Raw genomic sequence first — 22,396 nt, 5'->3', positions numbered from 1 at the left:
GGTGTAGCGTTACCAGCTGTGAGGAGGTTATTAAAATGTGCCTGCTGAAGATTCTGACACATTGTGAGTGTGGGTGTTTTTCGCACTTTAAGTTCCAGAGAAAGTGATGAAGTCGGGTTTGAAAACAATCTTTTTTTCATAAATCTTATCTCAGTATTTAATAAGGTAAAGACTTATTCTTTTTGCCTGAAATATTTCACAGTATGGTCTTAAACTATTGCCGGAAAGAGATGGAGAGATGTTCAATGTCATACAGATTTCTTAAAGGCGCAATATTTATGTGCAACTTTTCTGGTGGAGGTCTGCCAACTGCTTGCTTTGCCTCCACATTATGGCATTCTATCTCCAAAGAGACAAGCACTAACAGGCCAAGATACAGACCAGATCTGTGGAGAGGTGAGCCCAATCCTAGTAAGAATGCATGTTCTTCAAGGTCATTTTAAAGGGCCCATATTAGGCTGTTTTCTGATCTGTTATAATGTTGTTTCCTCATCAAAAACATACCTGGAGTTTTGTTTCAGTCACATATGTTTAACACACAAACCCTGCATGATTTATTTTCTCAAACAGAAAACACATGGTTCCACCTTGTGATGTCATGTGGTAATACAGGAAGTGTTTCACTGTGTTTTTAAACTCCATACACCTTCACTAGAATCGTTTGGATGATTTCAGTCCTGGAATTATCAATTTCTACTGAAGTAAGTTTAGCATTATAGTATGACTTAAAGCTCACAAGAGTCAATTTTCCAAAATGTATAACCTTTAACCAATAAAACCACCTGTAATTACATAACTGCAGATACATTTAATACCGTACTGTGGATTATTTTAGATAGCGGACCCTACACACTGGGAAAAAGTCATTTAGTGCACCTTTAAACTTGTGTAAATCTTTTTTTTTTTTTTTTTATCTAGCGCAAATTAAATATATTGAAGCATTGACTCTATCCTCTCTTCTTTTTTCAGGTGACCTCCCGCTGGACATTCCGTTGCCCCGGCTGCCCCCAGGCCCTGTCCCACGACGACTCGCACTTCCACGAGAGACACAAGTGCATCAACTTCTTCGTCAAAGTGTACGGCTACATGCCCCTCCTCTACACGCAGTTCAGGGTGGACTCTGTACTGTTCAAGACGCGCCTACCGCACGACAAGACCAAGTGCTTCAAGTTCATCTAGCACCCGGGAAAGACTTGCCAAAAGCTGAGCCAAAAGTGAAACTGAGAGGCTAGCTAGCGTCAATCTGAACTTGCTCGTAAGTGGGAAAGGAGTGCGTTGACATTTTGCTCATCAGATGGAGTTTTACTGGTCCAAATCATGTTAAATTGGGTTGCGTTCTGACACTAGAAAGATGCTGACGTGTTAAATGGAAGGCAGGGACAAATATAGTAGTGTAGCAGTATTATAAGAAATGCATAGTTTTAAAGAAATATCCACATAAAATCCACTTATGTTTAACTTGCAAATTTTATTAAAGGTGCGCTACTTTTTTGTCGGGCGGTATGCCATGCCACGCCACCTGCTTGTATCCATGGTGATGTTCTTGCTTTGCCTGGAGTGTATTCACAGTGTAGCATTAAACTTTTCAATTATAGGTTTCTTATTGGCAAACATAAATGCATTCTTACTGTGAACAGGCTTCCCTCTTCACAGATCTGAATTGTAACTTAGCCTGGTGGCATAGATGGATAAATGTAATGCCATACTGCTGGACATTTCTGGCAAAGCAGTTATATCAGCAATTATATCTGCAGAAAGACACTGTACCTGATTTTTACTCTCTTAAAAGCGTCAAAAACAGAACTAGTTCATTTTAAAAAGCTTTGTGTGGCCCAACGTTATCCCTCACTTACCTTATGCATTCAGACCACCCTAATTATTCACCATGATGAGTTTATAAGCCCTTATCGCAACTTTCCAGAGCGGACTTTTGCCGTGACGGTATAGCCAACAAAAACTAGCATGCTAACACTCATTTCCTGATTCATGGATAGTAAAACGCTTTATATTTAGATGCAGACAGTACACAGCAGACTTATTTTGACCTCCAGAGCTGCTTATACCACATATCTGTACAAGGGCGAGACACATTTTGCTCAAAAACATGGGAACAAATCTGGTACAGGGCCTTTAAAACTCGTGGCTGTTTTTCCGTAAATATACACAGTAATAAATTAAGCGTAAAACGGTTTAAAATATCTGAATTTTGACCTAAGTTCTCCCATAGAAGTTCACCTGCCCTCCATTTAAATGTCCCAATTCAGAATGTTATAAATACAAGAACGCAACCTCTTCAGAACCACTACAGAAATCACATTTGCACCTGAAGACGAAAAGAAGCAAACAAGCGTGTACAGAAACATTACCTGGAATGAACTCCTGTTTGGATAATGGAGCTGAAATAACATGGACTGACATCAGGCTCCCACCAGCACCGAAGCCTGTTTAAAGGGTTAACTTCTGCGCAGACATTTTACAAACTCAAAATCGTGTACAGGAAAAGCACTGACGTGAAGAATTTTATTGAACAATCTTGTTTTTTTATTTTTATTTTTATTATTATTATTATTATTATTATTAATTATGACGCTGTGTAAATGTGTACTTTTGGTGTGCCTACTGGGAGATCCTACTACGCACAGTCCTACAAGTAGACAAGCCTACAGCGAACCTTCACCTGTTAAAATGTGCTCGTATGAAAGGAATTCACTACATCACCACAATGCCTCATAACTGACACACAACTGGCGGCCATCTTGTCACTGCAGTTTCAGGGGTCTCAAATGCGTGGCACACGGGCAATTTGCGGACCAATTCTTTAAGTTTGCGGTCCAAAATGTAGTCTCGATGACATGTAAAAAATTTGAAGTAAAAACGCCAAACTGTAGCAATATACTTCAATACATTTTCTTTGCTGCGCTGCACAAAATGTTTAGGGTGAAATTATGTTATTTAAGTAAACACATTTGAACTAGTGAAAAAATAAATAAATAAATTTTTTTTTAAATGAAGAGAAAGAAATGAAGCTGCACTAAAATCATCAGAATTATATTTAGATTTTAAATATGAATTAATATCCAGTAATATGTTAACGTTGAGACCCCTGAGCTGTAGAACTGGTGAAATATCTCTAAATGTTCTCAAATCATGAGCTGCCAAATGAACAGATTGTTCACTGCATAAACAAGAACAGTTTTGAAAATGGACCATTGATGTTACACATTTGCAATCATGATTATAAGAGGAATTCAGAACTGAAAAGCACAATATGATGAGATGGATCATGTCTTTTACTGTAAGCACCTCACATAGGAAAGCTGCTTTGCGTAGATGCCATTTTGTTTAGTTTTTTTTAGTTCTTTTACAAACTTCATGAATGTTTTCCTCTCCAAATGGTACGATGTCTTAGAGGGAGCTGCACGGTACTTGACCCGAAATCAATTTGTCCACCGAGATGTAAATTCACTATTCCTTCCTTTCATTTGGTCAGATCGTTTGTGTTTTGATGAAGCTTTAAGTCCCTTTAAAAGATTCTAAAAGGCTGGTTTTGAATGAGGTTCTAGGTGTAATTTTTATTTAGAGCGATGTTGCAGTCCCTGTATATTTATTGAAAATATTATTAAAAGGGTTTTTTATATAAAATCATGCAATAACAGAAGGGTAGTTTATGATCGCACATCAGCGCAGAGCCTTGGAAACCAGCTGTACCACTGACAGGGAAATGTCACCAAATACATTTTATCTTACAGTTGATTACACTTCAAATTAATGAGGCATAATTGATTTGACAAGTGTAAAATCGTACATTGTCAGCCTATAAGTAACATAAAACTTAAAGTTCCCTGTGTCCGACATATCATTTTGATCAATTAGGCAAGAGAACCATATGGAAGCATCTGTCCGCAAACATCAAAGCCCGCTGTCGTTTCCGGGACTACATTTCCCAATAACTTTCCTTATAGACTTCCAAACATTCAAATATCAAGAATTTAAGCACAAAAAAATGACAAAACTGGACTAGGAACAGCAGACAACGCAATTCAAACACCATGTACAGAGTTAAGCTGCAAAAAATGTTAACATAATTTTAGTGTTTAGTTCACTTTAAATAAAATTATAGATCTTGTTATTAGCAATCTTTGAAACTTAACTTTTTTCTCTGGAAATCAAGGGGAAATATGAATGAGAAAAGTACTTTTGGAGCCAAATTGTGGGCGGTTAATGTTGTACTGCACAGACGAACTGTTGTTTCTCTGTCATGGTGCGACATTTGACTGAGAGATGGGACTAAGTGGGCGGAGCTAACAGTTCAAACTGAATTTTGAAAACAAATGCCGCATAGAACATTTATTTTGTGCCAAATTGTTACCAAACTTATGTTACAAAATAATAAGTAACACCTAAGCTGAGTATTTTTGTCAAGCTTTTTAGTTTCTATTTCAGAGTATATGAAATGTGAATAATCTAATGTTCCCCAATCGCTCTCAAACTTTCCACACCGAGTACCACCAAATAAAAGATGTGGTTTTCCAAATACGACCAGAACTAAATCAAGTCTATAAAAGGACTATTCCAGGTCTAATCTAGTACTAAAACGGGTCTAAAAGTGGACTATATCATTTCCACTGTAGTTCTGAAGGACAAAAAAGTGGATAAAATGATCTCTAAATTACCCAAACCACAGACTTACTAACTAACTAAACTACCACAGTAACAGAAGCACTACTCTATAACAATATTTTGCTGTAATTTGTCTCCTCCATAAATCCGCAGTCCTAATAACGTCCTCCCTGGGGCGTCACAGGTCATAGGTCACTGCTCCTCCTCAGTGGCACAGCTGGTTTTCCACAGCTCAAAAACTGTGTAAAATGTCCAGTATTGTAAAACATGGGTCTGGTCCACCATCCGCAGTGCTATGTACCATACACACACTGACAACGACAGAGTGAAGGCCAAAAGAATGGAAATAAATGTTACAGTTGTTCAACTACAAATGTTTGCCTTGTTTATGTTCAGTATCACACATATCAGACACATTTTACTGTCAGTTTGATCAGTTGATAGAGTACGGACTAATGTAGAATGTTATTTTGAACATGAAATTGTAGTACGTACTTTCTTGTATATTCTCATGCAGTCTTATATATGTGTAATCCCTCAGTGGTCTAGGTAGGTCCCATAGTGCTCCATGGTTATGTACAAGTCTGATCATCCTAAAGATATTCAGAAAAGGTTCATTTCTGTCCAGTGAATGTGACTTTTTAGTATCAATACCTGCTCAAATGTTTCAATACTAGCTTTAGTATTGATTAGTATCTGATTTTCGAGTTTTGACAACCCCAATACTGACATATGCTCAAAGTATTTAACTAAAACTCATACATCACGACCTAAAATTTGGTTAATTCTGAGCTGTAATACTGATCTAACTCAGCTCCTCTGACTTCTTGTTTACAGTAGACAGTAGAATCACACGCAGAGTCAGGCCAAAGAGGAAACCACAAGCTAACCATGATCTAATAAAAGCATTTTCTACATAATGTATGCAATGTTTTATGAGTTCTGGGCACATGTGTCAGATGGACTGGAACAAAGAGGTATTTGTGCTGCAAAACGAAGCGAGTACAAGTGAGGACAGCATAACAACAGCAGCATCTAAACGTCCAAACGATGAAGTAAAACCAGACAGTTGTGAATTAAAGTGCTGTGTTTTGTGGTTGGCAGTGTAGAAGTTTATGCATCACAAGAGCTAAAGTAAAACGGCTAAAGCTACAGGACAAACAGGAGCGTTCTCTCTGGGCGTGTGCTAAAGGTAAGACTGGCTTTTACTTTTTACTGGAGTCCACAGTGAGTGAAACTGTGAAGGAGGGAGGGGTCATGTGGTAAACACCAGGCCCAGCTGCATCTTTTGCTTGGATTACAAATTACAGGCTATTTAGCATTGACGTTGTAGATCAGGGGTTAAAACAATGATGTCCTGTATTCAGCCTCTAAAATATACCAGATAATATAAGTTCTGTTTATAATTTTCTGGAGGGAACCAAACTGATCCCTTGCTTTCAACAGGAGTTTTGTTCCACTTTGATCCTTTGCAAACAACACAGCCATAGTTTTTCTTTTCGTCTGGAGAGTTATGAGCATTTGCAGAAAAAAATAATGAAATAAATAGAAGTTGTAAGTTAAAGAAGATCTATTGTGCTTGTGTTTGCTCTGTAGTTATAATCCATGACACACATAGATTGTTATGACATAATTTGGACATTTTAAATCACAATGTTCATCTAAAACGACTTAATAAAAGAAACAAGTTCGCTGACTTGACACGATGTCCAATGGGAGCTGACGTCGCCATAAATGTCATCACAATAAGAGCCGTGTAGCAGATTTTCTTTCACTTGTACCAAAATGACTACATGATACTGCCAAATCCAATTTGTATCACCAATTAAGAAAATCAAATTGGAGAACGAAGTAAGTACAGAGCAGTGGGTGTGTGCCAGCAGCGGTGAAAACAGGAGTTGATTGACAAAATGGTGTTATGAAAATAATTAAAGATTACTCAAACATGCACAAATCACTCCAAATGCAACTTCGAGTATAACATGGTTAAGACGCTCTGAAAAGTCGATTTTGTAGAATAAGTCTGCTTTAATACAGAAATACAGAGAACATCTATCTGTAAGTGGAAAGTGGGCCAGTCCAGATTATACATTTCCCGGGTTGAAATAGGGGTCCCAGCACACCCTGCCTGCACATGTAACACCTATAATATGGAGTCTGACGTTTAAAAATAACTGCAAATAAGAAGAGGACCACAAATCTGCTCTTTTAAACCAACGAAAGGTAAGAATGGTGCTGGATGTCTCCTGAAAATGGTGGAGATACGGGGTAGGTGAACGCAAACAAATTCAGGAGAATAAAGATTACTAAAACATGTCTGTGTAATCCCTCAGGCGCCCAGGTCTGATCCATAGTAAAAGCCAAAGTTAAATCTGTCAACTGGACAAAAGTTGTAGGAGTGAAGATGTTTGTGCAGTTGATTTAACTTTGGCTTTTATTACTCAAACATACAGAAATCAATCATAGTACAACTTTGAGTAAAATGACCATGTTGGGACACAATTATAAGGTGATTAAAAGCTGATTTTGCAAAACATGGCCAATTTAACCAAACTTGGATTCTTGTCAGTAGTTCCAGCTGTTCTGACATCAGAGACACAGAGACTAGAATGTGTAGAGTCGGCTGATCCTTAACTGTAAAACATGTGGTTATAACAAATGCTTTATAGGATATTATAATATTAAACAGGGCAGTAGTAGGGGTTCGCCGCTTTAAGTTTGAGATGAAAATACTTTAGTTAGTGTGGTATGGAAATTGATCTTATTTTCCAATTTCTAACTACACTGACAGATAATATGTCTCATCACATTAACGTCAGAATAGATTGTTGCCACTATGGAAAGAGTCCTGAAAGTGTGTACAAGTACAAGTACTGCTGTCTACTCAGTGTACTAGTTGCAACCAATGATGGAAGAAGTACTCAATTTTATTACTTAAGTACAATTAAGTACAGCCACAGAGGTAAAAACAAATGTAAACAATTTCTTTAAGAGCAAAAAAGTAAAAGTATTTCACACAAATATTGTTAATTTGTAAATGTTTTAAATTTAGTGATGCTGATTCAAAAATTTGACATATTTTGGTCACAGTAAAAGTCATCAGTTTCTTAATGTTTCTCATGAATTTTGTGTATTTATTTTTGTTTTGCTCAAAGCCGAAGCTTGGATGTTACCATGAACATGGCAAAAATAACTCATATGAAGATATCAAATCATATGAAAAGTACTTTTTACTTTTCAGTCCTGTATGTAGTGGAGTAGAAAGTACAGATGCCTGCTCTCAAATGTAGTGAACTGAAAGTAACAAGTATCCAATGTAAAATCTAATTAAGTGAAGTGCAAATGACTAAACACTCTACTTAAGTGCGGTACTTTACTATTAGTACTTCATTACATTCCACTATTGGTTACTACATTTTAAACAGTAGTCTGCATATTATCTAAGCTCTGGCCAATCAGAGCAGGTGATGCAGAGCAGTTATGTGTTTGTCGATGTAGAAAGGAGTGGAGACACTTGAAACTTGAACAGTACTCAGTAACCTCTATGATTTAAAATGTAACTAATTACTATTACATGTTATACTCAATTACAAGTACAGATACAGGTTTAAAAAATGCTCAAAAAGTTCAAAATCTACACCATCACTGGAATGATTTTTGACAGGTCAAATCAGTTCACCCGTTGTAGTTCCAGCTAAGTCAGTTCTTCAGACAGACTGTGTTAAAATAAGGTCAGATTAAAGTCTAACTTGAGTAACAAAGGTTCAGACAGAGCAGAGCCTACAGTTAGCATCACACCCCCAGGGAACGTTGATGATCAGCTGCAAAGTATCAATTTGTAATAAGTGACTTTCCACCTCTGATTGTGAGTCTTTAGGTGTAAGCTCTCTCCTTTAACCCTGGCTACAGTGTGCACAGCTCCTGAGGCAGTGTGAGTTTTATAGGAGCCTCAGCAGAAGCTCCGTGTTTCTACATGAATTCACCGGGCTCAGCTGTCTCAGGAGGACCACAAATCTGCTCTTTTAAACCTGTGAAAGGTAAGAATGGTGCATGATGTTTCCTGAAAATGTTTGTCTATACATCTTCACTGGAGTCAATCAAATGGTGCTAGTGTTTGTGGACCAAATGATGAAAAAATGATAGTGATATAATGCGTCAAACCTCACTGTTGCCAGCAGAGGGCGCCAGGCACATAATACAAACTGTGTGAGGCAAAATCCTGGTACTAAACTATAACACAATGTTTAATAATAACACATTGGGTTTATATAGTGCCTTTCAAGACACCCAAAGTGCTTTACAATTTTTTGCATTATTCATTCCCTCCACACTCAGTAGACAGACCGACAGATGCGAGGCTGCTGATGGTAAACTGTAAATGGTCATGATAAATGATCGCATTTTTATATAGCACATTTCCACTTTCAAGGCACTCAAAGCACTTTACCTCAAGGAAACACTCACACATTCATACACAAATGTACACAGACACCGGGGAGAGAAGGAATCGATCTAGATCCTCTGACATTGGGTTAGGGGGCCACTGCTCTAATCACTGAGACACTGTGGCCCTGTATTTTACGGTTTTAAAGAGGAGGTGTTACATTTCTATGAGGTATTAATTGTTAACACATATTTAGATCGCTGAAAACAACTCCCCTTGCTCTCTGCACCAGATCACTCCTCCTTCAGAGCGCTATCACACCAGCAGCGTGCATCTCGCTAATGAAACTACTGCACATCGCATCAGGTTTGTGAAGTTGTAGTGTATTTTTATATCCTGCTCTTGTATATTTATGGAAAATGGCTGTGTGGGTGACGTAGGCTTGTGGGCTGAGGTTTGATATGTCATACTGCTAACCATAAGGAGGGTGCGATTAGACTCAGGAGAGATCGCTAGATTACTCAAACACGTATGGATGACATCTAAAACCTCTTCAGACATGTTTTTGGTGAGGGAACATTATAACTTGGTAGAAAGCTCCAGCGTGTACATTTTGTTTAACACCCCTTCTTTAAATATTAATTAGAAACATTCAAATCACCTTTATAATGAGCTTTTTTTTTTTAAATATTTGATGATAAAGCCATAGTAGTAGACCTAAGAGCATTTAAAATAACAATAGTGAGGAATTATTCTCATCTATTTCATGTAACACGTTTCTTATAAACTTAATCTACCACCAACCAGTTAAACATTCGTAAATTCTAAAATGAACGAATCCAAACACAACAAAATAAGCCAGGCTGCCAAACGTATAATTCTATATTTGATGTGTAGAACATTTTGCTCACAGCGGATTGGTCCCATATTAAAACACAGATATTGCATTGTTAGTCATGTGCATGTAAACACAGTGTACAAGCATAGATAGCATTGCAGCATGTCGCAGTGGGCTTCTTCTTAACAGTCTGCTCAGTGTATCGTCTTTGTCAATGGAAAAATGACATCGAGACACGAGTCCGGAGTGCTGGTGGTTGGAAGCTGCGGAAAATTCTGGAAAAATTGATCGAAATTTTGATCCACAGTTGAAAAAATTTGTAAACTTTTTGAGTCCATGCGTTTTTAGCTCAGTAGGCAATGGTTTGGAAATACAGCTACATCTATTTTTATATTATGTTAATATGTAAAATTTCCCCCCCAAAATAAAACGAAATATCCAAATTAAAATGATGTGTCCATTTGGATTTTTTTCCCTTCAGTTTCTCCATGTCTCATCTTGACCACTAGAGAGCGCAGTGTTACTCCAGGTCTTTGGAATGGTCACTGTTCTTATACAATGCTACTGGCAGAGTGGTTAGCTGCGATATTTTCCATGCAACCCTTCAGCAAGACCAGTCCAAACAGTTTTGAATGAATAGTTGAGGCAAGAACAGGAAGGGCTTAAAAATCTGCTACATCACGGTAAAAAATGAAGCATCCAAATTCGAAATGAAAAGTTCTTGTACATTGTTGCGTCATTGTCAGTGGCAGGTTCACATGTTAAAGGGAGCTCCATTCATGCAACAAAAACAGTATTTGACAATTAATTTGCTTATAATGCAGTTGCGTAGGTCTATCTTCAACGTAGATAGAGTTAAGGTAGGGTGCATTTGTCCTCTGCATTTGACCCACCCTTCAATGCAGCTGGGGTGACCACAAAGTAGCGCCCAAGGACTCCAGATCTTGAGGGATAGTTTCAGTCAGGAGTGCCTAGCTGGAGGATTGTCCTACTTTGCATGTATTAGCTTATGTCCTTAAACCATTTTGTGCATTCAACATTACTGTCAGTTTGGTTTTTAATACATTTGCTTCCATTTCCAGTTGTAAAGTCCATTATTGTTCATAGCGCTATTGCTTTTCCTTATCTCTAGTTTGTGACAGTTAATACCTACAGTTTTACAAATACTGTTGTATTCTTTAACCTCATCATCATCATCACTGGATCATCACACACATTCAACTAGGGCTGGATAATTCATCAAATTCATTCGATAAATTTGTGTTTTTAATAACTGAGTTTTTGAAAAATCTTGAAATCGAGGATTATTATGACATACGTTTACTCCAGACTTTGTTATTTGCAAAGAAGGGTTATTGTGGAGTTGAACTATTGACTTGCAAAAAATCAAAGGCAGTTTATAATTTCATGAATAATCATCCAGTAAAAGAAAAAAATTGTGGTTTTATTTTTTGTCCGTATCGCCCAGCCCTAATTCAAACATTCCTCATTCTTCCTCATCCAGTTATCGTTCTGTTTTAGTAAAAACCAATGTCTCTTCACAAATTGATGCCTTATAGTATTCTCTCCCCCACTTCTTCACCAGATGGTGCCGACTCTCTCTCCAATACTCCCTATGTATCTGTGACCCAGTGACAATAAAATAAATCCAATTACCTTCATATTTCACTAGCAAAGTGCCTCTTTTCAAATATTGATAACTTCTTGTAGTAATCTCCCCTCACGTCTCCACCAGATGGCGTCCTCTCTCACTCTGTCTCCCTCCTTCCTATGTATCTGTTGGTGAACATGCCTCATTCTTTATATTTGTCCAATGACCTTCATATGTCACTTGTAAAATCAGTGTCATTTCACAAATTGTGGTGTCCTCTCTCCTCACGTCCACCAGATGGCATCTTCTCTCCCTCCTCCCTATGTGTCTGTGAGCGTATGCCAGTGACACACCTGCTGCCCCTCGGCCTCCCTCATCTCGGTCCAGTGGCTGAGCTGTTCGTCGCTGGTGCTGTTGAGTCCCAGTGACACCCATCCCAGCCTCTCGCGGGGCCTTAGGGTGCTCCTCCGGCAGAACACAGACAGCACCAGGGAGACCTCGGACAGCTGAAACAGGGCCACCTGGAAGACGAAGCTCTCCTTGTAGGTGGGGTTGGGCTGGCCTCGGCACACTCCGGTCTTACACTTGGACATCTCTTTGCCTTTAGAGTCCAGCATGACCAGCTTCACATATGTGTCTGTGAGGGAGACGACAGGGGACAGTGACATCAAGTGGTTAGAATCAGAACTGCAGCGTTGTATAAAGAAGAAATCTTGAGATGTTTGGGTTAACTACAAGAAAATATCCACTTGAAATTATTTTTAATTGTGAGTGACAGATTTGTAGGTATAACACAGGACAGTGCACAGGTGTTTACATCTTGGTTTGGGAAAAAAGTGGTTTTGCCAATTGTGAGTTACACCTCTTGAGAAGCCGAGTTCCAAAAAGCAGTGTTTGAAAGTTAAAATATTAAATAAATTAAATTAAAAATTGTGAGTTTTTAATAACTTTGTTACTTTTGTAAATCTATTAACTATAAAGTTTTATATATTTCAGATAAAGATGAACAAATTATATCAAAATGCAACCCTTTTGACATCTACATATTGCAATATTGATAAATCAGTATTTGAGAGAAGGCTGGAAAACTGATACAAACAGCTAAATTAATATATGAATCCCATGTATTTTGGAACATGTTCGTAGAGGTCTAAACTATAGTAGCTAACATATATATAGGAATAATGCTTTGTCTCTACCAACCATATAACTGTATGAATAACATGTGCCTGTTGTGTGATTTGGAATCACTGGCAACATAGGTAACCTTAGTCAACATGATTTATAAGAGTATTAAAGTTGATGTTATCTGTCCCAGGGTATGATAATTATGATCATTCCATAACCATAACCTTAAGGCCTTACCTCTCATGATATACAGCTGTCCACCCACAAAATGTTTGACACAACAAAACAGACCGTCTGCAACACAGCACACAGCACACACACACAGGAGAAGAAGAAGGAAGAGGTTTAGAGGCGACAACTCACTAAAAACAAATAATATCATAATATAAAAACGAATCTGAAAATCAAACTGTCACTGGCAATTGTTTTTGGAGAGTTTGAACATGTCATAAAAACAATTGCTCGTCAAAACAGGGCCAGACACAGAAGGTGAGATTACGGAGTGGTAACGGGCTGGATTAGTAACTGATAGAACTGCAAATGCTTTCAGTAGGTATAGACTCTTTAAACGTTTGTAAAAAGACTCTTAAGATTCTGAATGAACTGAGATGAGCACGCACCCACACACACATGCACACTGTACTCACAGGCTTACAGATAAACGAGGTTTGATGCTTTTATAGGAATTCTTTCAATAAGTAGGCTCGATTTGTTGATCAGTGACATGATAATAATGTCACTTGTAACTGCTTTATAGGCCTGTTGAAGCCTCTCTAAGTGATGTGCATTAACCCTCATGCAACATAATAGAGGACTTTGGTGTATACTGACCACTACTAGTGATCCTGGAGTGACATCATTATCGGGATTTAAAAAAACATTACACGGTGCACCTTTAAAAATATTTAAGTGCATCAGGATTGAGTTTGTGAACATTCAGATGGCAGAGCATTTAAAGAGTCCATACCATTCTGAACAATAACTGACCCAACCTGTACCACCCACATCACACACAAAGTAAGTTTATCTACAGTTGAGTCCTGACCGATGGGCTTGTCTGTGGCGGAGGTCTTGAAATGGCTGCCCTGGATGACCTCCGCAGAGAGCCGTCCTGTGGTGGAGTTATAGAGGAGGCCCAGGAGGATCTCAGGGAGGCACGTGTCCTCTGTGGAGCGGTACGACAGAGCTCCACCGCTGCGGGACACACTCACCACTGAGCCACAGCCCTGAGGGGGGACAGAGGAGAGGGAGGACACAGAGGGGGGGCAGAGGAGAGGGAGGACACGGGGGGGGGGGGGGGGGCAGAGGAGGTAGGATACAGTGGGGGTACAAAGAGGGGAACGACAAATGTTTTATCTTTCTTAGCATTAATTTCCATTCTCATTCAGTTGAAATGATGCAGCAGTGCATTTGTGTGAGAGACTGCTGAGAGCTAAATGCAGGTTATGTGTGAACAGAGCACACCCAGCAATGTTCTGGGACTGGTGCATGTGTGAAATGGCGTCAATAATATCTCAATGGCATTTTGTACCTGCCAATTTTATAATATACAGCTTTGAGTGGGTAAATGAGAAAGGAAAACATGATTAACAGCTATTAAATGTCGCTTTTATATAATAACACCAAACTGACCGTAGCCTCAGATCCTGGCTCCAGAGTGACAGGCAGAGCCATCTTGCCCTGCAGGTTGAGTTTGGTCAGATGGAAGACCTTCTCGCCCAGGACCTTCTCCTTCTTCATCCTCCTGATGCTGTAGAGCCTGAACCTGACGGCGTAGTCCCCTAGCGCATCCTGCTCCACCCGCGAGAATTTAAACGTCTCGGTGAAGACCGGGCAAGGACCTTTCTGTACCCCAGTCTTGGCGCGCTGCTTTTTGGTGGGCAGCAGGACCAGATGAACCTGCCAGAAGGATGGCATTTTTACAGTTAGGCCCATCACAATAGCATATTTTCAAGTTTGACATATTGCTGAAGTAAATATAGACGATGACTGACATGATAACCCAAGAGCAAATACAAACCACAAAAACAATTCAAAAGCTACAATATTGTTAAAAAAATATGAGCTGCAATAAATAAACAGCAAAATGAAACACTTTAGTGCTAAGTTTGCATCTGTATTGAGTCATAGAAGTTATTAATTCAATCCTTAGGACCTTAAATCTCACCAAAAAAAAAACATTTACAAGTAGTGCAAAGAAAATGTATACCAAAATCTGGTCAATTTATGTTGTAATACAGTTAGATCTATGTTCCAGTCACTAGCAGAAATGATCAGGTTAAATATTTGTGAATTTTCCTTTTGGATATTTCCTGGCAAATGTCGTCAATGAGGAAATTTGCCTCTTGCCCCCATCTGGGAGTCTGATATCATCACATTCTTGAATCTGAGAACCATCGATACTGTAAATAAAAAGATGACAGTACATAACCATCACATTACCTGCCAGGCGATGTTGCCAGTCTGTTTGAGGGCAGGGATGTCAGTTGCCGCGGTGACAGTAACGGCCAGCCACTGCTCGCCGGAGTCGTACTCAAAGGCCACGTCCAGAGTGCCGTATTTGGCCATGGGCTCTGGCTCGTAGGCAGCGGGCAGGGGGGGCACAGAGCCATCCTGGGGCAACAAGTGCAGCAGAATCAGATCATTAATCTGATTACTGGTGTTATCAGGTTACTGATAACACCAGAACACCTGATACTGTTCCATCTGATGTGAGCAATCTGAATAGTCCAGATAACAATTAGGATTCTAAATATATGATTAGAATTATTTTAATAGTTGACTACCGTAAACTTGGCACTATTGATCGCACCTGAATATAAGTCGCACCAGATACATTTGCAAAGAAAATTTATTTTGTACGTATATAAACCACATGTTACAAATATGTTGTAGCGTGAGATATTTACACAGAAAGACAGAACACAGAGGTTTTTTTTAAGAGGTTTTTTTACTGCCTTTTTTAACTGTGTCTGAAAAGTGGCAGTATGGCACCAACACGCCATCAACACGGGATGAACATACCTGCATGTTTAGAAAATAAAACAGTACAAACAGGGGCCAGCTGCTTTTATTTCCTCTGAAAGCTTTTGTCATCTTTTTACATTGACTAAGTTCTTCCCACTGCCGCCTCCAACATCGCACCATCGGTTCCTTAATGCCAAACTTACGTGCAGCGGCTCTATTTCCTTCTTTGATGCCAGATCCATTGCCTCTAACTTAAAAGCTGCATCATCTGCATTTCTTCATGTGTTTTCCATGATGAGGATGTGTGCATCATGCGCAAAATGATAGTTCAAAATCTAAACTAGTGCATTCTTCAGTGAATAATCTTGCCCATTTGTCACACTTTTGTGTTTACTGCTAGAGAGTGCCCCCTGGTGGCTGTTAGCCAGTAAAAATCTATAAATTAGCCACACTGTATAGACTGTAGGGTTCAAAGCCTGGGAAAAAGTAGTGGCTTACAGTCTGAAATGTATGTAAGTAATAATTATTCTAATTAATTGTTGCAGCCCTAATTAAATGGCACATGTTTTTGATTATGTTTCTTTACATTACGTTACGTCATCTGATTTTTGCTGACCATGTAAATGTGCCCATTGATTAAGGTGAGGACCAATATGAAGTTTTGCGATGCTATGATCTCAATATTACAGTGGCTGAAAATATCTTTACATCTCCTAAACAGGACGTGGTTAGAAAATTTATTACAAGTGTCTGAAGACCAAAACGTAGGCCATTCTGCCCCACCCACTTTTGAAACCTAAATGCTACTAAACTGCTAAACTGCATTTTCTTTGTGGTGGCACTTCTGGTTAAGCAGGAATCCCATACATTTCAATTTGAGAAAAATGTTGCCGCTAAAATGATTTAAAGTAGTTTTGAGTTGTGTAAATGTTCATGTGACCAACAAGCCAACACTGCATCGATCGGAGGATCTGGAGGCTTTAAAACAGCTCTGTAGTCCTGATGGAATTTATTTACTGTCAAGCTGCAGCCCCATGCAAAATAATACAACCCAAATGACGATTGTTTGTTAGTTTGTTTACCTCTCCTAGTTAAAATACATCTTTAAAAGCGTATTGTCTCTCTCCTGTTCCCTCATCAGCCGTCACTCTAGCAGCACCATTACTTATACCTGACATGACACTGAAACAGACCCTGTAACTTTAGCTGTGTTTTTACAGTAAACTTCTGTCAGCTCGAGCTCAAATGCACACAGCTCACTTATTAACAAAACTAGGCCACTGTGGTTGTTTACCATTACAACAAAGTTTTATGATATTATTTAGTCACATCCTTTACTGTTTACTGACTCTGGGAGGGTTGTCAAAAGTATCGATACTCTGACACTCATCACTACTACAACTAGTTTCAAAACTAAATATTCCTTTGAACATGTTTCAGTCCAGAAAAAAATCACATTAACTGGACAAAATGTGATATACTGAATAGTTTCTGAATGGTCTTGATCTATGTGAACTTGTTTAAGGCCATGGTAATATCCTTGGTGAGAGCCTTTTCTGTGGTAGCACCCAGACTATGGAACAGCGCCCTCTACTTGTCAGATCCTCGCAGTCTTTAACACAGTTTAAGACTAGACTGAAAACCCACCTCTTCTCCCTGGCATTTAACACTAGCTAGACAGGATATCTTGGTGTTTTATTGTTCTTTGCTTATGTATTGTATTATTTATGTACTTGTTTGTTTGCTTTTTTGTTGTTGACTTTTTATGCGAAGCAATTGGTCAGCTGAAGTTTTTTAAAAATGTGCTATATAAATAAACTTGAACTGAACTGAAATCCTATAAAGAACTATTATTTTGTGTTGAAAATTGTGTTCTATGTATTGTAAAAAAAAATAGTGTTTTGTTTTTTTTAATAAATGGGGTATCAAAATTAGTATCCAGTATCAAGCCTTTTCCAAATTATAAAAATTAATTCTGAAATGTTAGTAGAATTTGTATAGTTCATTCATTAATATTAATATAAATAAATTTTATTGGTATTAGTGTTGTTTGAAATAGAAACAATATATCCATGCATTAGGTTCTCTACATCTAGATTCATCAGGGCGATTACTTCCACAGTTACTATTTGCTTATGTGTTTATGACCATATAAAATACTTGCATAAAAAAAAAACTGCAACACAAGATGTTTTTTGTTATTATATCTATCCATTCAAAAACTGTTACTGATGATGACCATAATACCTGCACTTACAGACAGTATAATATAATGTGAATCAGTTGTGAATTACTATGTTCCAAATTCTAGTTTAAGCCACTGGAAGGTTTTGACATTAGTTCTCATACCATTTGGCATATAGTTATTTGTAAAGTGTATTTGAATATTTATATAGCGCAACATTTTAGGAGCAATGGGGAACTGCCAACTCTAAAATGTTTTGGGTTGGTGGGGCTCAACATAAGCAACAAAAATCCATCTAAACACAGGCAGAACATGCAAACTGTTTGTGACACCTTCTCTCTCACCTCTTGCCCCAGGACGGCGGTGCTGTCACTGGGTATGTCCTCATCACAGCCCTTGTTGAGGTAGCTCTCCGTGTCTGGCTCCTCCTCCTCTTCTTCCTCGCTGGCCTGACTGGAGCCGTGCTGGGCGTGTGAGGCTCTGCTGCGCCCCCTGTTGGAGCGCGAGGAGGTGCAGGACGTCTTTCTTTGCTCGGGATAGGGCGGAGGCTGCAGCTCGTTCAGGGAGGCGTCCTTGTGGATTCTCTGGATGGTGGCTGCTCTCGAGATGGGACAGAAACACGAGCAGACAGACAGGTGAGATGGACAGTGTTGGGTTACCGCAGACACGAGATGCTAGTTACGCCTGTCACACGCACTGCCGTCAATCTGCCTTCAATCTAAACAACTAATTGGTGGTGGTGAAAACGGGTAAATCAGAGCAAAGATGTCTTGAATACAGGAGGGTAAAACAAAAATACTCAAACATGCACAAATCACTCCAAAAATAGCTTTAATTCTAACTCATGATTAGCTTTTTATCACCTAGCCATAAGGCAGTGGTTCTTAACCTGGGTTCGATCGAACCCTAGGGGTTCGGTGAGTCAGTCTCAGGGGTTCGGCGGAGGTCAAGACATACACCTGACTCATATGATTAGCGGACTGCGAGCGTCTCCAGACGTTGGCCCAATTCAACAAATGCACCCTTTGATGTGTCTATCGAAGTACCTGCCCAACTTAAATGAGCCGTTTGAACACTGCTCACACATCACAGACCCAACTCACAGTCCTGCGTAAAGACACAGCCCTGATTTTCAGACGCTGTGCGCAGGAGCAGGAGGATCAGGAGGACGTAACTTTCGCCCGTCCCTCATGACGCGCTAAAAAGCTTGCCCGTAGATGTATAATGAAAATCCTGATAGGAAATCGCCACAGAAATCTATTTGATGTAGTAACAAGTTTATTATATCTGTGATAGATCTGCTCTTGTCTCCGTGATGACGTATCACGTATAACACATCAGACATGTCGCCCAAAAGTAGAGCCACAAGCGAGTGAAAATGAGCCAAAACAAAAGTCTTTGGAGAGATTTTTAACAAAGGAGAAAAGGCCAACTGAGGAACCAGAAGAGGAGACTACGACCTCCAAGAAAAAGGAAGATAAATTTAAGAGACAACACCAGGAGCCCTACTTAAATATGGGTTTGTCGCCACAAGTGATTCTCACGTGCAGAGTCCGCTCTGCGTAATATGTGGAAAAAGCAAATGAGGCACTGAAACCTTCAAAACTGCTTTGGCACATGGAGACTAAGTACCTGGGATTAAAAGATAAGCCTTTAGAGTTTTTTGAAAGAAACTGTGGAGCAGACTAGACATAATCACACTGCAGGTGTCATTGTCTCTCATCACTCCTCGATGGGTCCACCTCATCCCAAAGACACAAGTGCAGGGCTCCCTCTGATGCAGCGGTTTGGTGAGTTGTATTTTTTATGCACTTAACTTATTTTTGCCATATTTATCTGCCACGTGTAGAAGGCTTGTCCGTGAAAATAAAACCTACATTATTCCGTTGCATTATTGTTATAATTATATACTATGTTATCTTCATTTTAGATGTCAAAAAGTATTTGCGGCTCCCAGTGTTTTATTTTCCGTGGAAACTGGGTCCAAATGGGTCTTTGCGTGTTAAAGGTTGCCGACCCTGTAGCGTGATGGAAATTAGGTGATGGGTGTGTGTTAAAATGTTAAAAATAATAAATAGCATAAATACAATAAGTTAATTATTGAAATACATAAGGTTCAAAATCTAAATAATTTCAGTGTGGTAGTATTAAAAAAGGTCATGTCTTTGTAAAAAGGTATGTATGTCATTTGTTGTGAGTTCATGCATTTTATTGGTTTTATTCTTTGAACACAGTGATGTTAATGCACGGTTCATTTTGTGCACCAGTAAAACATACATATGTCTTGAATTTTAAATATATATATATATATATATATATATATATATATATATATATATATATATATATATATATATATATATATTTTATTTATTTATTTATTTATTTATTTATTTATTTTTTTCAATAAACAAGGGTTCGGTGAATGTGCATATGAAACCGGTGGGGTTCAGTACCTCCAACAAGGTTAAGAACCACTGCCCTAAGGAAAAGCATGTTTTTTATTGTATGTTTATCTCAAAATAGTTGCATGGACTTTCATGACTTTTTATAATGTTAGCTTCTGAGAGAACATAATAAAATGAAAGAAACTAAAAAAACATGATCCTTTGCTCTTTTAGGTCGGCCAACATACTACCAAATTACTATTATTATAATACAGTCTGAATCTTGACAGTAACAGTGTCTCACCGCGCTCGCTGGAGGCCTCGCTGCTGTAGCCCTCCTGGTCTTGTTTGCTCCCCCAGGCTGATGCCCTCTGCTGGGCCATGGGCTCTGGAGTCCTTTCTTCCCCCTCCTCCCCCTCGCTGTCCGACACTGCCCCTTCTGGATGGGACGCACAAGTACAACTCAATGAAACACAACAACATTTATAGTCAAAACCTGAACACAGCACCACACAGAGGATAGAACAGAAGAAGAAAAGGCCAACCATGGTCTACTGACTGAAGACTGGAATGGGCAATGCGGTGGAGTGTCTTACCAAGGGACACAATTGTATGCACAGGTGAGATTTGAACCCACTACCCTTTGGTTGGTGGGCAAATAAGCAACCCCAGCCAGAGGTGAAATACCTTTTTCTGTTTCTAATCCGTAATCTAAAGCCAAACCACAGAATATTAAAAGGCAAAACAAGAACATCTCAGTGGAGACTAGCAGACTAAAAATGTATATAATAACTGTAATAATAGTAATAATAATAATAGATTATTTGCTACATCATAGACATTTCAAACTTGTTGGTTTTGACCCAAATTTTCTGCCAATTCAGTAAGTCCATTAAAGTAATTAAATGCAGACACTGAAGATATCATAATTCCACACGTTGGGAACTGCAGTCTCAAACTCATCATTTTCTTCCCCAGAGCTAACCACTCCACCACTCTGCACACCACCATTCACAAATCTGCACACGGCACTACAGAGTGACCCAGAGGACAGCCTCAGATCAGTGAGAAGAACAGACGTTTGGAGATGACACCCCACACTCCTCTAACCTTTGCTTTTCTTCTTTTTACTTTTCTTTCTCTTCTTGCTCTTCTCTCGCTCCGCCTCTTTATCCTTCTCTTTCTTTCCCTCTTTTTCTCCCTTCTTCTTCTTATCTGCCTTTTTCTTCTTTTTCTTTGTTTTGGACACCTCTACCTCCTCTTCATCCTCTTCATCCTTTGCCTCATCCTCCTCTCCTTTGGACATCTTCCTCTCGCTCTCCTCCATGCACTCCTCCTCTTCTTCCTTCTCGCTCTCTTGTGGTTGACTTTCAGACACTTTATCATCTTGTTGCACGCTCTCCGTCTCCTCCGCCTCTCCCTCCCTCTTTTCCTCCTCTTCTTGTATCTTTTGCTTTTGCGCTTCCATACGTTTTGCTTGGCGTTCCTTCCTTTTCTGCTCCCTCTTCTCCTCCATCTCTTGCTTCTCTTTTTTCTTCCTCTCTTCCTCGGCTAACTCAGCTTCCGTCAGTTTCACCCTCCAACATCCGTCCCTCCACTCCCATTCTAGTTGACTTGGGGCGTAGGTATTTTCCGCGCCCTCGCTGGCTTGGCTCTCTGGTTCGGTATTCCCAGTGATTTGCCAGATGCTTTTGCTTCGAGGTTTCCCTTCAGCACAGCCCTCCTGCCCTGTGCTGCCCCCGTTGGCATCTCCCTCTTCGACATCCTGAACCTTTTTCACGATGGTGGTCACGCCCTCGGTTAGTTGGTCGCTGACGGCGTAGGTGGCGTCGCTAACACTGTTAGCTAGGTCGTCCACACGGCTGCTGACAGAGTCCAAGATGGAGGAGATGTTGACGGTTGGGAGGTTGTTTTGGAAGGTCTTGAAGAAGGCCATGGCTCTCCCTCTTTCTCTCTCTCTCGAACTCTTTCTCAGGGATGTAAGTTAGATTCTGTCATCACAACTCTGGCATGTGGTAAACTGTGTGTAGATGAGGTGGTTAATGGGTAGAAGTTAGTGTTCTTGTTGAAAAATAAAGATAAACTGTAGCATTTTAATTTCAAATTCCATAAACATGACCTGTGTCCCCAGATATGAAGTAACCATGTTTAGATCAAATTTGTTTTTACTTCCTATGTTGATTTATTCATAATTGCAAAAACACATTGGGCATTATGGCCAAAGTATTTGTTATAATTTGGAGTTTTGTTTGTCAAGATGATTATCCAATCAGAAAGCAGAAAGAGCTTCACATTA

At 39.3% G+C, this 22,396-nt stretch overlaps 1 protein-coding gene and 1 pseudogene across 1 annotated transcript in view; one reads left to right on the top strand and one right to left on the bottom strand.

Annotated features, from left to right (window-relative positions):
* Nucleotides 1-1,505, top strand: part of extl3 (exostosin-like glycosyltransferase 3) — a 46,983-nt gene extending 45,478 nt beyond the window's left edge. The window contains exon 7 of the mRNA XM_033991052.2: nucleotides 970-1,505. Coding sequence (XP_033846943.1) covers nucleotides 970-1,179 — 210 coding nt within the window. The 3' untranslated portion in view covers nucleotides 1,180-1,505. The remainder of the gene's footprint in view (nucleotides 1-969) is intronic.
* A 10,242-nt stretch (nucleotides 1,506-11,747) lies between these two features.
* On the bottom strand, nucleotides 11,748-22,036 carry LOC117392896 (synaptotagmin-14-like; annotated as a pseudogene).
* Nucleotides 22,037-22,396: the final 360 nt, after the last annotated feature.

This window comes from Periophthalmus magnuspinnatus, chromosome 24 (assembly GCF_009829125.3).
Source record: "Periophthalmus magnuspinnatus isolate fPerMag1 chromosome 24, fPerMag1.2.pri, whole genome shotgun sequence".
Taxonomy (NCBI): domain Eukaryota; kingdom Metazoa; phylum Chordata; class Actinopteri; order Gobiiformes; family Gobiidae; genus Periophthalmus; species Periophthalmus magnuspinnatus.
Note: the sequence above shows the minus strand (reverse complement) of the source record. Positions and strands in the feature narration are given on the sequence as shown.